At 47.9% G+C, this 15,752-nt stretch overlaps 1 protein-coding gene across 7 annotated transcripts in view; it reads right to left on the bottom strand.

The window, feature by feature from the left end:
* The window catches only part of Cenpf (centromere protein F), a 55,456-nt gene that overhangs the window by 20,441 nt on the left and 19,263 nt on the right, over positions 1 to 15,752 (bottom strand). For 5 of the 7 annotated variants that reach the window (XM_063236719.1, XM_063236718.1, XM_063236722.1 and 2 more), the window contains 5 exons: positions 14,569 to 14,694; positions 13,610 to 13,738; positions 11,410 to 11,532; positions 5,729 to 5,864; positions 664 to 4,046 (listed from right to left, as the gene is read on the bottom strand). In XM_063236719.1, the coding sequence (XP_063092789.1) occupies positions 664 to 4,046; positions 5,729 to 5,864; positions 11,410 to 11,532; positions 13,610 to 13,738; positions 14,569 to 14,694 (3,897 nt within the window). The remainder of the gene's footprint in view (positions 1 to 663; positions 4,047 to 5,728; positions 5,865 to 11,409; positions 11,533 to 13,609; positions 13,739 to 14,568; positions 14,695 to 15,752) is intronic. The other 2 variants (XM_063236721.1, XM_063236720.1) reach the window with 1 other exon arrangement.

The raw sequence follows: 15,752 nt of genomic DNA on the forward strand, positions 1-15,752 counted from the left end.
ACAAGAATAGACTCAAAAAACAATGAATCGCCTGTTGAAATGACTGATACAAACTCACCCATGTGTACCGCAGCAAACTGTTAGGGAAAATTCAGCAATATGTAAAGTAGTTCTATTTCATGACTAGAATGCTTTGACATTAAAAAATAGTCCAAAAAAGTCAAAAACCTGTCATGTTACTAGCCAGAAACTCTTAATAATATCTAAGTACGTCCTGTGAACCCACAGTTCGAGCACACACACTCTGAAGACCTGCTGACTTAGCTGGGCATAGTGTTTCACGCCTGTAATCCCAGCACTCAGAAGGCTGAAGCAGGAAGATTGCTGCAAGTTTGAGGCCAGCCTGAACTGCACACTGAAACCTTGTCTCAAAAAGACAATAAAAAGAAAGAAAGACCTGCTGACTCTGTGATACCCTTTTCTCCAGACTTGAGGAATTTTCCATATACTAGTGTTGAAATCTAATCATAATATAAATGTATTCCTCAAAGTTCCCTTACGTTTCTTCAGTTCTGGCTGGTTTGGCAAAAAAAAGCTTTGATATATCTATTTATTTGTCTAAACTCTTAAAAACCTTCTAACTTCAATTTCAGGTTGATTTCAACTCAATAAACATCTACGGAGGGCTGGCTAGTCACCCAAACTGAAAAACCGCACACAAACCCAGGTTCTTACACCTTCTATGTCGGCTCCAAGCAAGGACTGAGAGCTCAGCTCCAGTGCCTGCAGCTGCAACCTCGCCACCTCCAGCTCCAGGACCAGGTGCTCTGTCTGCCGCTTCTCCGCCGCCAGCTTGGACTCCATCTCCAGAGTCACGCTCGTCAGCTTCCGTTGCCACTCCTCGTTTTGGGACAAGTACTGCTTCCTAAGGCTGTCCAGCTGTGTCCTTTCAGAACTTAACAACTGCCCCAGCTCTTGGATCTCCTTATCTTTCGTCGCTGCTTGACTTTCCATTTTCTCTTCCAGATTCTTGAGGGACTGCAGGTATCCCTGGCAGAGGGTCTCAAGCTCCTCAACATTCTTCTCTGGGGTGGTCAGAACTTCTTTTGTGGACAGAGTCCTCTCCTCCTCCAGGCTGGTGTTTGCTGATACACTCTCCCCTAAATGATTCAAAAGAGATGCACCTTCAATGTGCTCTAAAGCATCCCGGTAGAAAGAGGACTCTCCCACACTTGTCGTGCTGGGGCTGTCAGTCACGCAAGAGAAGGACAGGGAAAGAATAGGTCCCTCTGGCTTCATCTCCTTTGCCAAGTCAACCTGCAGATTTCTCAGGTTCATTGACAAGGCTGAATTTTCGGCCTTCAGTGTGTCGACATAGGACTGCAGCTCCGACATCTTGGAGCTCATCTGACAGTGCTGGTCGTGTAAAATCTTGTGCTCACTTTGTAAAGAGGAAAATTTCTCCTGCAGTTCAGCAAAGTGCGTCTGAACCTCCTTGCTTGACAAGGTCAACTGCTCATAGGAGTTGCTATCATCCAAAGGCATCAAGGACACAGGTGTCTGCTCATTTTGTTGCCCTTTGGACTCACTGGTCAGCGATTCTTCCACAGACTCACTTCGGGGAAGGCCACTGTCATCATTTAATATTTTCATTTCATTCACTAGCTTCTCTACCTCTCCTGCCATTTTACTGGTTGCTGTGATGCACTCTGACCTTGAGTTGTTTAGCTCCGACACCAGCTGCAGCTTCTCCACCTGCAGCACTTCACAAATCTTCTCCAGCTCCTCCAGCTTGCTCAAGGCTGCCTGGAGAGAACACTGCACCTGTGCACTGTCACCCTGCCTTGGGGACAGCTCGCAAAGCCCTAAACTGTACTTTCCTTCTGCATCCACTTCCCCATCCGTAAGGTCGCTCATTTCCTGTGGCAAACAGCCGTGCACATTTCCAGCTCCTAAGTCTCCTCTCAGTGTCTGTAACTCCTGCTGCAGGTGCTCTTTCTCCTTCTCACATTCCTCAAGTTTTAATTCCATATTTCTTATCATAGCTTCTAACTGTACCAGCTGTGCGTTATAACTGCTCGGAGCAGCGTCTCTATCTCCAGGATCCATCTGAAGCTGGAAACTGCATGCATTTATCTCATCCTCTGTTTCTTTCACAGAGTCTCTAACGGGTTCCAATTTGAGATGCTGATCCTCGTGTTTAGTCTTTGTTAACTTCACCAGTTGCTGATTCTCTTGTAATAAGTCATTAACTTCCTTTTGCATCTTATTTTGTTCTTCTTTTAAAGTCATGATTTCTTGCTTTAAGCCATCAGCCTCACTCTTAGAACTGATGTGGAGGTCCCTCATCTCAGACTTCAAAGCTTGCTGCGCTACTTCAAACTCTAGTATTAGTTTCTGGTTTTGTTCTTCGGCGAAAGCTAATTTTGTTAAGAATTCTTGGTGCTCTTTTACCGATGTTTCCTTGAGCTGCTCCAATTCATTTTTCCTACTTTCACAAACACTGGTGCATTCGCTTAGCAAGCATTCCAACCTCGAGTTCTTTTCTTGTGCTGCTTTATATTTTTCACCAAGATCCTCAAATGCACGTCCGGTCTCCTCACACCTCTGTAGTAAAATGAGTGTTTCTTGTTTGTACTGAGCTGACAGCTCTGAAATGCTCTTCTCTTGTTCCTCTATGCAGTTGGAAAATTTCTCATTTTTTTGTAGTAAGTTTATTTTCTCTTGGTTTAAGATTTCATTCATGTCTTTGAGAGTCCCATTCTCTCGGGCCAGCTCTTCGATTTCTTTTTTACTTAGAGAAATAATGGAACTCATCTCCTTTTTCTCTGAGCTCAGGGTTTCAGATAAAAGCTGCAGCTCCTTTAGAGAGTCTTCCAGGAGCTGGTTGCTCTTTTTTAATTCTTGAATCTCTGCTTGCTCAGCTTCTAATCTTGCTTTCCAGAGTTCCAACTCTTTCTCCTTGTGCTCAAGGGCAACTAAAGTTTCTGTGATAACACTCTGATGAACAGAAGTATCTTCCTGTAACTGGCAAATGCGCTGGCTGGTCTCGGCCACAAAGCTTTCATGCATCTGTTCCGCTTTATTGAGATTTTCTTCTATTTCTTCTTCTTTGATGTACACCAACTCTTCGCATTGCTTCTGCAGATCGGAGTTCATCTGCTTTTGGGACTCCAAGGAAGATTCCAGGGAAACCACTCTGTTTTGTAGGATGCCTAAACTTCTGGGGCTTGCATCTGCATCTAAAAGCCACTGGCTCCTGTCTGAAGAATTGCTTCCTTGTTCTCCCATCACATTGACAAGGGAAGTATTCATGGCAGCCTTCTGCTCAAAAGCCAGACAACTGCTCTGCTGGTCCTCCTGTGGCACAGCAGAGTCTCTAGATTTAAGTAGATCCCTGAGGCTCTCACATTCAGCCTGCAAGTCTTGGTAATGCCGGTCCTTGTCCATGAGTTCACTCGACAGTCGCTGAAGCTTCTGCTCTAGGTCTTCAACTTGCGCAGTAAGCTGAGAAGTCTTGAGGCACAGGTTTTCTATTTCCTTCTTATGCTTCTGATCTGAGCGCTCAGCTTTCTGCTGCAGCTCTTCGTAAGCCTGTTTTTGCGTTTCTACCTCCCTCATCTTGCTGTCGACCAAGTTGCGCAGGTTTCTCATCTCCACGCCCAGGTTGTCCCTTTCCATCTCCAGTGTCCTGACTCGCTCGTTATATTCATGGCTTTTGATCTGTTGAGTCTTGAGGCACGTTTCCAAGTGATTGATTTTACTCTGCAAGCCCTCCTTGTCCGACTCCATCTGATGTAAAAGTTTTTCATTTTCACTTTTCCAATGAGAAAACTGAGTTTTCTCTTCATTCAGTGCTTCATATTCTTTCTTTGTTGACTCCAAGGCACTCAGTAAGGTTTTGGACTCTTTCTCTGTCTTGCTTAACCTCTCGTTCAGCTGCTCAATGTGACACTCCCTCTTCTTCAGAAGGTCTTGGGAACAATCGCGCTGCTTTTCCAGATCAGCCAAGGCAAGTTTCAGTTTCTCTAAAGTCAAGGAGTTTTCTTGCTGATTTATCTTTTCTTGAAGCTCTCTTAATACAGTTTCCTGAGAGGTATTCTTAGCTATTTAAAAAAGAACCAAAAAAATTTGTCAGTGTCTTTGGTAAGCATGTATTCTATTAGACTTCTGGACCCTAGTGCTGGGGGACAGCATGGTAATAGAGCACTTGCTTGGCATGCGGAAGGCCCTGGGTTCAACGCCAAGCACCACAACAACACCATTAAAAAACTATAAACTCTAAAAGATCCAAACAAACTCATATAGCTATATTTTTCCCCATTTATTGAGAGAGAGAAAACAGAACAGTACTAAAATGAAAATATCCCAGTTGACTCAGGCAATTTGATGTCTATGAAAACTAAAGAGTTCTTCTACCATTTCAGCCAGAAATCCAGGATACTATATATCAGTAATTCTTACAGCCTACATGGGAGTATTCTTGGGGACAATTTCACCCCCATTTCAGTCTCTCATGGTAAGGGTGAGTCATCTGGAAACTTCCATGACTACCTTACTTTCTATCCAATGATTCACCTTTACTCACAGCCCATGCTGGCTGGGAATAACCACGCAGTGTCACTGAACAGTGACAGTAAGGCTTCAGATTCACACTCATTCATTATAATCAGCGCTAACATATAGGGGAGATTGAGCATTGTGATCCTCAGTGGCAGGTGACAAAAGTGGCAAAAATTACCATCTCAGATTTAATACTGAATGGAAAGCTACATGTGCTTCTAATCCTCTGATCGTAAACCAAACCCTGAGAGTTGACAGCTTTGGGACAATCTCTAAGCACCTCTGTCTATTCTGCTCAGCAGGACCTCAAACAATGACACTGGTGACCACTAAAAAACACCCCAGTCACTACACACTCTGATGGCTCTCCTTCAGGATGAACCTTTCTATGTGCTGCTGTAGAAAACAGAAAGAAAGGTCTCTCAAGGAGGGTTAGTCCCAGCCACTCGGGAGCTTGAGGCAAAAGATGAAACTTGGAGATCAGCCTGGGAAACACAATGAGACACCATCTCAAAAATTACAAAAGTTTGCCAGGATTTTAGCTCAGCAGCACAAGTGGCCGTGTGGTAAGCACAAGGTCCTTAGTTTGACCCCCAGTACCAAAAAAACCACAAAAATTAAAATAAAAATCATCACTGAGAAGTGTGACGCACATTGGAAGGCTATATAGTTAAAAGAAATTCCTAGACTAGGTGAGAAAAACCACTGTGAAAAAGGAAGGGAAAAAGAAATGTGAAATAAATATGGATTCATCTGCTGTGATTCATCTTGGCTTGAAAGTTAGGAAATCATTCACCCAGGAAGCTGTCAAAATACAGAGGGCACGAGCGGCATGGAAACCACGCACCCAGTGTCGGGGTTTTGTGCTGCAAAGGAGATGGTGGTAAATGAAGGGTCATGTGGATGTCAGTGACCCACTGAAGACCCCAAGAATGGCCCTTGGGGGAGATGCAGTTCTGTATGGAACACATTCACTCTTTGGTTTCTAAAGAGTGATTCTAAAGTGATTCTAAAAACCAGGTATCTTGGAACTCGTGCTGCTTCAAATTTTAAAAGTTCAACTGTCACACTGGAACTACAAGTGGAAGACAGAAAACTTTCTCCACGTGTCTGCAGGCATCTTTAGGGGGACTACACGGAAAAGTTCAAGGTGTCACTACTCTGGCAGGACCCTGTCTGCTCACAGGCTCACAGCTGAGGACTGGACAGATCTGCATCCGCTCACCCCTCAGTTCTTCCGCGAAGTTCTGGCTCTGACTCAAACAGGCTCGGACCTTTTGGAGCTCCTCCTCCAGGTGGCTGACCTCTCTGGCCCTTTGTTCAGACTGATTCCTCAGGAAGGCATTTTCCTTCTTCATCTCCTAAAACACAAATGCACTGGGTATGATTCAAACAGATGCTGAAGCATTTGACCTCCGCCCCTGGCAGAAACGTCTGGGTATCACACAGAGAACCACGTTTCCCCTTTCTTTTACTCAACCACTGTTGACCTTCTTATTTGAATCAAATACCATGAATAAAAAGCAAAGCAGAAAAAACAACACACAATTCAGACAATATTCTTTGTCCTTCAAGAAATGTGTTTCTTTGAATTTTCTGGTCCGTCACATGCCTCTGACAGCGCAAAAGGACAAGTCTATTTACAAAATCCTTAAGACAAAGCTCTAAATGCCGCTGGGGATGGTGGCACATGCCTTGAAGCCCAACACTGGAGGGCTATAAGCACGAGGATCGCCATGAGTTCAAGGCCAGCCTGTGCATCGAGAGTTCAAGAGCAGCCTGAACTATACAATGAGACCACGTTTCAAAAAACCGAAAACAAAGCAACAGAGCACTCCAAGTTCTAGGCATACCTCACTGACCACACACATCTTTGCAAAGAGCAGATGTGTTAATAAGGCAAAATATTCACATGACAAATTTTCCCTTTTATTTGCAAAACCATCTTAAGAGTCCCTGTTACAAGAATGTCCTTGTGGGTAAAATTATTTTCCATTAATGTTTTCATCAAGAAAATCTACAACATTCAAATGCTGAAATGCAAAATTTTTTTATGAAAAATGCACATATAAATAAATGGAATCTCTTGTCTTAGGACAACCCTCCAGGGAGAGAGAGAAGATGTGAAACCCATCACTGAATACACAGCAGGCTCTCAACGCTAAAGAGGCACGGAAAGGCCAGAGCACAGAATAATAATTAATTCTGACAGGGGAGTCACAGCGTTCACAATGAAAATAGGTTCCTTGGGTTCGTGATTAAAGACACATCCAGACATCAATGTACAGAAAAACAGCAGAGATGCGTTCACACAATCCCACTGCATTGTCTCAGGAGACCTGAAATCTTCAAGCAACATGCCAAGTAAAAACACAATTACTCCTTACCCATGTAAGATTCACATCACAAACACAACAACTACTCATGCACTAAAACTTCGCAATTTTTATAGCTGAAAAGTGAAAGGGTTTTGGCCCAGACAGGACTCTGTAGCCAGAAAAGCCTCAAGAGGAACCAGGAAGCTCCTATGTCCCCCACCCCTAGGAATTTACCTGTGACGTCATCTTCCCCACCCCTGGGAACTTACCTATGGTGCCAAATCTAGGACCAATGAGCTATCCCTGCATCCCTGATACCCCCTTAGGTTCCACCCCAAACAGAGGCTACTTACATACCCGGACGCCACAAGTGTCCGCCAGAGAGAAAGCTAGACTCCAGGAGAGAAAGCCAGACCCCAGGGGTCGGGGGTGCTGGTTCTCTCTTTCCATGTTCTCAGAATAAAGGACTCTTGTTTTATACTTCTCATCTTTTGGAAATAATACTATCAAAAAGTATTTCAAGGCCCATGATACATCACTCTCAACACCCTGGGCATTAGCATAGATCATTACAAACTGACAGGACCCAGACAGAGTCTCACACATGCTTTGGCGGGGGAGGAGTGGTAATCAGGATTCAGGATCCCGCGGCTACTTTTTTTAAAAACTGCATTTCAAAGACACAGAAATACCCCTCTGGGAAGTACACGGTATTTTTGAATCTTAAAGAAACAATTAAGACCCGTCCTCTGAAACCCTGCTGCACCATCAGGAGACAGATGGCTCCGGCGCCGTGGTGCTGGAGGACAGCCCGCAATCATCTGCCTGGTTACAACCAGCAGATGGGGCCCGAGGCAGCGAAGCCAAAGGCGAGGAGCGGGAGGAGCTGGCTAGGACAGAGCGCTTGGGAACTGGCTGGCAGCTGCTCGACTCGTGTACACACATTCATCTCATGGTTAACATGAGATAGAACCTGTTGTCGATATGCTACTCCTGTCCCATGTCCCCGTCCTGCCTTCCTGCCACTGCAGAACTGATGCTGGGTCAAATTAAGACATCAGTCAGCTCAAGGTGAGAGGCCAATACCCTCACCAGCCCACGGCAAGCTGGGCCAAGAATGACCAGGAAGGTGAAGCCACTACGGATGTTGCAGACGTCACCACTGGTTTGTTCCTTGGGCGCAAAATAACCGCTCAGCCAATAAGATCACAGGTGTGAAAAACAGAACACCTCAAAGCACTGCAATAAGAGTAAGGAGTGCTGCCATTAGTGCTTCTTCCTCATATTTAACAGTCGGGAGACTATGATCGATGCTGAATGACATCACCCCTGAGGAGTAACTAGAATGTAACTAACTACCTGGGTTAATTTAGCTTTCTTATCTTACAACTTAGAAAAGATTCTCCCTCTGCCGGGTGTGGAGACACATACCTGTGGTTCCAGCACCTGGCAGCCTGGGGTGGGAGGGCTGCAGTGAATCTGAGTCCAGCCTGGGCTACATAGTGAGTTCAAGGCGGTCTGAATTACATAGGGAGACCCTTTGTCAAGGAGCGGTGGGGGGAGTCTCACCTGAAACAATCTACTCAAATGACATCTACCTCTGGGGGCTGAGCAGGAAGGAGAGACAGAGAGATGACACATGCAAAACTGGGTGCCTTCCAGTGGAAAGAAGAGGAGAAGGAGGAGAGGGTATGAGGAAAGCAGGAGGGTTGATGTGCTCGTGTCTGCTGGTCTCTCTCCATACGTGGAGACACTGAAATGAACAGTAAGCCGGATGGGAAGATTAGCGCATCCCTTTTTCTCTTCTGGCAAGAGCTTCATAAATATTTGTTTCCAACAAAGAAATGTTCAGCCAATCCCGGGACCCAGCAGACTTCCATGGCTACAACCAACTAAAGAATTTTTAAGAGGCCAGAATTTAGAAAATTAACATCTGAAATCTAATGTGCACACTGCATCCGTCAGCAATTAACTTTCCAGCCAGCTACAGCCACTTAAGACTTGATTGGGTAGCTAGTGACCATCGACAAGTTAAATCACACAAAGATGCATCCTCCCAGGTGTCTCTTTCACCCTGGTATGATTTGCAAAATGAAGCACAATGCTGGAAAAACACCACAAAAAACCCTCGAACCACAAGCCAGCACGGGAGCAGTTCCACTCAGATCAACCTCGGTTTAGGGCCAGCAAGGGAAGCATCACTTCCCCGGGCCAGACGAAACAAATGTCAGTCGGTGCGCACAGCTTCTGGCCATCCACCGACACAGCTCAACGTGTCCCCCGCCGGCGTGAAGTGAGGGAAGCAAGAGAGATGCGCTTTTCTCTTCCTGCGTGTGCTTTCTGCCTGTCAGACCTGGCTCCTCGGGGGAACCTACTGTGATCTAGATCCCTGCGCTCCAGGTGGTCTCGAATGAGAGTCCCTCATCTCACCATCAAACGGCGGCATTTTACTGCCAACTCCCATCATGACCCACGTAGGCTGGGCTAGGCTGCTTAGGCTCCATTCACTTCGATACCAAATGCAAACACTACCCTTGCTGGGGCCATTAAATCACATTTTCCCGCACGGATCATTTCTCACCGGAGAAGCCTGTTCATTTACTAAATATGGACAAAGAAAATTTCCTGGCAACTATGACATTATTTCAGCATCCAAAACCTAGGAGCCTGCTATACTTGTTTGTATATAATTTATAATTACGCAGGAGGAGACACCCAGAGTCGTAGTATAATGAAAGAGGCAAATTTTTAAATATAAAAATCCCAAATGCATTGTCTGTCTGTCCCCTGCTCACAACATTCTGTGCGTCTTGTTAGTATTTGCTCACAACAGCCGTGGAGACCAAAACCCAGAGCAGGCAGACTGCAGTAACCTACTGAGCACTGGGCCTCGAGCGTGTTGTGTAATACTGACTTTGATGAGGAATTCAGCTTTAATAAGTAGAGGTTATCATGTGCCCCATAAGCAGACTGAGAAGGGCAAGTAACTGTCTCAGGGTCCCACAGCAGGCAGGTAGAAGGAAAGCACTGCATACTCAAGTCTCTTTTCTCCTAACACCATCACTACTGTCTCCCCAAGTTCTAAGCAGCACTCCTATCCGGGCATCACTTATCTGGCCCTGGTACCACTCCGAGTTCAGAAGCCAGCTAACCCCCATCAATTCTTGATACCATCCTCAAACAAGGAAACTAAGACAAATCTTCAGTTCTTGGGCTAACCCTGTGCAAGCACTTTCCACGTGTGCTGCCCTCACGTGACATGGAGGTTGATGAGCTTGGAGTGAAGCTGGGTGTGCACGAAGCTCTGGGCAGACCGAGCACTGCCCGAGGCAGCTCTGCAGTGCACACAGCCCCATGTGCCGGCGATGACTTGGCCAGCACACACCTCTCAAAGTCCAGGACTCTCTCAACTGCTCTGACAAAAGGCTTCTGGCAGGCAGGTGGCCCATGGAGTCCCTAGAGAACTGCAGGCTAAAAGGGAAGCCCACTGAGGGAGAGCTCTGTGCCAGTCTGCCAGTGGAAATGTGAGCAGAAGCATCTGGTGGGCAAACACTTGTTTTGCCCCAACAAACCTTCTCCTCAGGTCCCAGGAGTCCAGCCCCAATCACTGCCCTCAGCCTCATTTCCAGCAGGGGCCCCTCTGCAGAACCTCTCAGGTGCCCCTCACTGTGACAGGCACTGGGTTTCTCCGCTGTGCCCCTCTGCCAAGCCCCAGGGACTAAAAGCATGGACACTCTCCTCACCCAGCTAAGCACACGCTTACTTTAATCTTTACCATCTAGAAAGTGACCCTGACCATGGAAAGAACAAACAGCAAAGCACAGTGGCCACCGTGGGTGTACACACCAGCGGCTAAGGTCAGGGCGCACTCCACAGCTGCAACCCACAATTACTTGATTTTCACAATAACTTCAAATCTCGAAATCCACCACCTACCATTACTTTTGCTTGGTTAAACCTATGACTTCTTACGTGTTTAGAAAGCAATTTTTTTTTTTTTTTTTTTTTTTTGAGACTGGGTCTCACTATGTAGTTCAGACTGGCCTTGAACTCATGTTGATCCTCCTGCCTCAGCCTCCCAAGTGCTGGGATTATAGGCACACACCACCATGCCTGGCTATAAAAGCAATTTAAATACTATTTTATGTCAAAACTTTGTTTCTTTCCATTCAGAAAAATCCTCTCTCTTTCTCCCATCCTCCCACCTCCCAGATGGTCTCTCTTTAAAAATCTTGTGTGAGTGCTTCTTCACACAAGTTGTATTTTCCTACAACTGCTACATGCCAGGAATTCTATCAGAATGCAAAGTGAAAAATAAGCAGGTATTCTACGTCATACGTCACATGACAGAACATTTTGTCATAGTTCTGGCAAATAAGAAAAAAATTTTTATATGGCCACAATAAACTATCACAAACCATAAAGCGATTGTCTGGGCCCTCCCCATACAGTTGGGAAGCCTGGTTGCCCACCCTCTCGTCCCGCCCCTCACCCTCACACCACGCCCCTTGCCGCCCCCCAGCCCTGCCCTAGACCCCTCATCCCGCCCCTCACCCCTTGTCCCACCACCTCCCTGCCCCTCTCTCACCTCACTGCTTCTCCTCAGCGCAGCCTCCTCCTCCTGCCGCTCCATGGAAGCCTGTTCCATCCTGCTGAACTTTTGCTTAAATTCTTCCAGATTTTTTTCCAGCTGTTGCTTTACTGCTGTGACCTACAGTGGAGGGCGGGGAGCAATGTTTCAAGATTCTTAAATCATAGCAAGCTCAAGCAACATAAAAACGGATGCCACTTTGGCTGAGACCCAGTATATGTCACCCCCACTCTAAATAAGAACCCGAGATATGAGTCTGGGACCTCACTGGGTGACACAGGACCCATATGAAGGAGGCCAGGCTTGGGAAAACAGCCACAGGAAGACTCAGGACAAGTCAAGGAAAGAATGAGCCACAGCCCTGCAGATGCTCGGTCAGGATACAGCGACAGAGACTCAGTCCTGCCATGCGGCAGACCGACAGTGGACTAGGCAGACACAAGTCTCCAAGGTGTTGGAAAGAAAGAGCTGAGTGCAGGAGACAGTGTCAGCATTATTGCCACACTGGATGTCAGCTGTGTGCACCATGCAGAAAATTAAGCAAGCTACAGAAAACAGGAAGACCTTGAGGCTAGGGGCACGTGCTGGGACCATTGGGGGGAGGGGAGGGTCTTGAGCAGAAACGGAAAGGAAACAGAGGACCGAGGCCTCAGATCAGCCAGGCAAGAACAGCTCGCAACAGAAAGAGCAAGCGGGCCCAAGCTGGCAAGAGCCTGGTACTACCAGGCAGAGGCAAGGCGGCCACACGTGAGACAGACAGAGCAGGGACAGTGGGGAAGAGGGTGGAGGGTACCACCTAAGGCGGGCCGGAAGTGACAGCACAGAGCCACACACTCGATTCAAAGGACACAGAAGCAGGAGGCTGGCACGGTGGTGCCCTGGGGCAAAAGGACAGGCCCTGGCAGCATGCAGCTCTGCACATGGTTGAAAGGCCTCGAGGCCAACAAGTAGAGAAACAGACCCAGCCAGGCCACTCCTTATCAAGGGAGTAGGGGACACACGTGGAGGGACGGTGGGGTCACGGACAAGACCTGGCTCCCAGCTTGGATGATATTTCAGAGAATGTGCCGTGCACCTGTTATTCACCGAGCTGTACATTCACTCCACATAAATTTCGTATTTTAACACAGAAAGGTTTAAACAGGCTCCATGCCCTTGACATGCAGATATGTGTGCATACACCTCTGTATACACGGGTATGTGGGTATGCACATGCAAACATACGATCACCAAATAAAGGCAGCATCGCCAGTTTTAGTAAACTACTTCGAAGTACAGGAGAAAGAAAAGAACTGAAGGTGACTTGAGGCTTGGGACAGCTGGGACCACAGCTGCTGTTTAAGGCAGAAGGAGATGGGGAAGTGCAGGTTCCAGAACATCTGGAATCATGTGATCACCGCCCGAAGAGGGAGACAGCGAGGGCCAGGTCTGCAGCTAGGGCGGGAGCCCCAGGCAGGACAGACAGCATGATTGGCAGCACAGAGGTGACACAGAGAGCCATAGATCTGGGAGGCGAGGTTGCTTTTGGCGTGAGCTGATTAGCATCTTCAGTGCTTTAAGTCCTTGGGACATAAAGGACCTGGGACAGCTCCGCTGGTCACATGACTCCCAGCCCAGCTACTGACTGCTAACCAGGAGCCAGCAGGGCTCCCCTTGCTCTCTCCACGCTGAGGAGGAAGGAAAGCGAGAGCACGTCTTATACTTCATGGAATCACGGGTGTGTATGTGGGCCCAGCAAGGCTGACCCTAAAGAAGCTGCGAGTGGAAGAGTCGGGAGAGGGGTGGGGAAAGGTCACTAAGGTCGTTAAGTCATGGTTAAAGAGCCCCAGAGGGTTCCGCTGAGCTGTTTCATGCGGATGGCCTTCAGTTAGAAGGCTGCACTGCACATTTCAAAGAGCCACAGGCCTTGCTACGTAAACCAAGCTGACCGCAAAATGGCAATGCTCCTCCTGCCTCAGTCTCCCAAGTGCGGAGATTACAGGCATGCACCATCCAGCCTGGCTCTGTTTGGTTTGGTTTAAATATTGCACAAAGTACACATGTACGGAAGATGCCATGGTACTCCATTACAGGTGCAATTTCTATGTATCGGTTTTTAAAAAAACTCCAGCAACTAGAAGAGAGCAGCCTGCGTGAGGACCAGGAGGGCCCCTGCGGGGGGAGGGCCCTGCGGGGGCAGCGCCGGCTCTGAGCCTACCCTGTCCAGCTCGGCCTCCGGGCCTCGGAGCGCATTTCTGGCTTGCTGCAGCTCCTGGGTGAGCCTGGCTTTCGTCTGCACGAACTCCTGCTCCAGCGTCTGGAAGGCCCGCTGCTGTCGGGAGAGCTCCTGGAACAAAGGACAGACGCGTCACCCCAGGGTGATGAGCAGGGACCAGACACCAGCACCCAGCAGGCAACACCACATCCAGAGACAGCAGGGCACGGGGCTGGCAGCCACTGCACCTGGCTCTGATCACAGAGGTCTCTGACGTCTGCCACGATCCGAGGAAGCAGGCCCGTTCCCGCCTCCTCCCCATCTCAAGCTCAGCCCCTACACGGTCCGTGATCACAGTCAGCGGCGGAGGTCACCCGCTGGCCAAGAAACCTTTCTCACTCAGATGGGGTGCAAAGGAGCAGTCCTACCTGCCTCTCCCAGAAGTTTTCAGCTTGAGAGGATGCAACATTAATGCTACCAGCGAACTTGGCTCACCACACAGGGAGGCCAGTGGTCCTGTCCCCCCAAGGACCAGACTTTTATGGGACACACATGCTGAGGACCATGCAGACCACATCCTTGCTGTCCCAGCCTGCCCTGACTCTGCCCACCACCTCCCCACAGGGAGTGTCATCTTGCTGGTTGTCCCCAGCCGCCATGGGCTTTGAGGGCAGCTGAGGGCTGATCCCAGCACCCCCACCGTCACAGCTGAGGGTTAGGGAAGAAACAGAAGCCTTCCTTTCCCAGGACAGAACAGAGAGCTCGGTAAAGATGATCGCTGAGTGCTGATTCCTCTTTCAGGTTAAAAATCCAAAGTGAGACCTGAGATGTGGCAAGGACAGTGTCCTCTCCACACCCCCACACCTCCCCAGATATAAACCAGCAGCTCCCCTCCCGCCTCGGCAGACTTTCCCAACCCCACGTGCAGAGCCGTGGGCCTGCTCCTCACCCCCTCCGGGTACCTCTTGAAGCTCCTTTTCTTTCTCTTTGATCCTCTGCTCCAGGGAACACCTGGCGCTTTCTGCGTTTTGTCGCTGGCAGCTCAAGTCCTCCGTCAGCTTCTTCAGCTTTTGTTCCAGCGCTGAACACTAAGGGCAGAGAAAAACATTCCACCCCAGGCACAAAAACAAAATTACTCCAGAAAAGAGGTATATAGTCTGCATACCAGAAAAATCTCAGTTTCAGGGCCCATCATAAGGTCACCAGGGTTTCCATCTTTCCCTTCCAGAAAACACTGCATTGGATGTTGTCCGCCAAACACAAGAACCACTCTGCTTACGCAGAACAAACAAAATGCGTCTTTGGGGAAATATTCACAAGGACAGGAAGCCTATGCTCACTTTAGGAAGACTCTGCAGTCCGCTGTGCAGACCGAGACGGCATGTCTACTCCTGACCCAGTCGCTGATGGGGAGGCTAAGAGGCGGTGGGGTCACCTGGCGACCTCAGAGGGGGCCTATCACCTTCCTGCAATTCTTCCAAGCAAAACAGATTCCACTGGAGATCTGCAGGGACGCAGTGCTTCCTCCCTACAAGGTTCCCTCCCAACTGTCCTTCTGGAGGCTCCGGGTCCCCATGATGGCACCAATATTCACTTTTGAGAATGTGAAGTATCTGAAAATGTAGGAAGCTCTCTGAAAATCAGATTAGGACAAAATGGCCTTAATTCTTCTTTTGTATGATTTTTTGAGACAGGGTCTCACTATGTAGCTTATTTTGTAGCCCAGGCTGATCTCAAACTCCCCACGAACCTCCTGCCTCAGCCTCCCAAGCGCTAGAATCACAGGCGTGCAAAACCACACCCAGCAAAATGGCCTTAATCCTTCTAGTAATTCACGACTTCATATTGGAGGGGAAGAATTCTCCCAGTCCTGGGACCTGAGCCCGAACTCCGAACTCACTAGATCTCACTAACAGTGTATTTCTCTGAAAATGCTTCATAGCCTGACTTAAAACTATTAGGAATATTAGAAATTTAACTTAGAATTCGGGGTGGGGGGGGCATACAAAACACTATCGGATACTTTGCTGAAAAAAAAAAAATCAATCACACTAATTATTAATTAACCAAAGATGAAAAGCACCAAAGTAATCAACATGACAGAATGACTTTGCAAATACCAGAACTTTTAAACTACAAAGGTGAA

This window comes from Cavia porcellus, unplaced genomic scaffold, assembly GCF_034190915.1.
Source record: "Cavia porcellus strain 051 isolate PalLab524CR breed Dunkin Hartley unplaced genomic scaffold, mCavPor4.1 scaffold_26, whole genome shotgun sequence".
Lineage (NCBI taxonomy): Eukaryota > Metazoa > Chordata > Mammalia > Rodentia > Caviidae > Cavia > Cavia porcellus.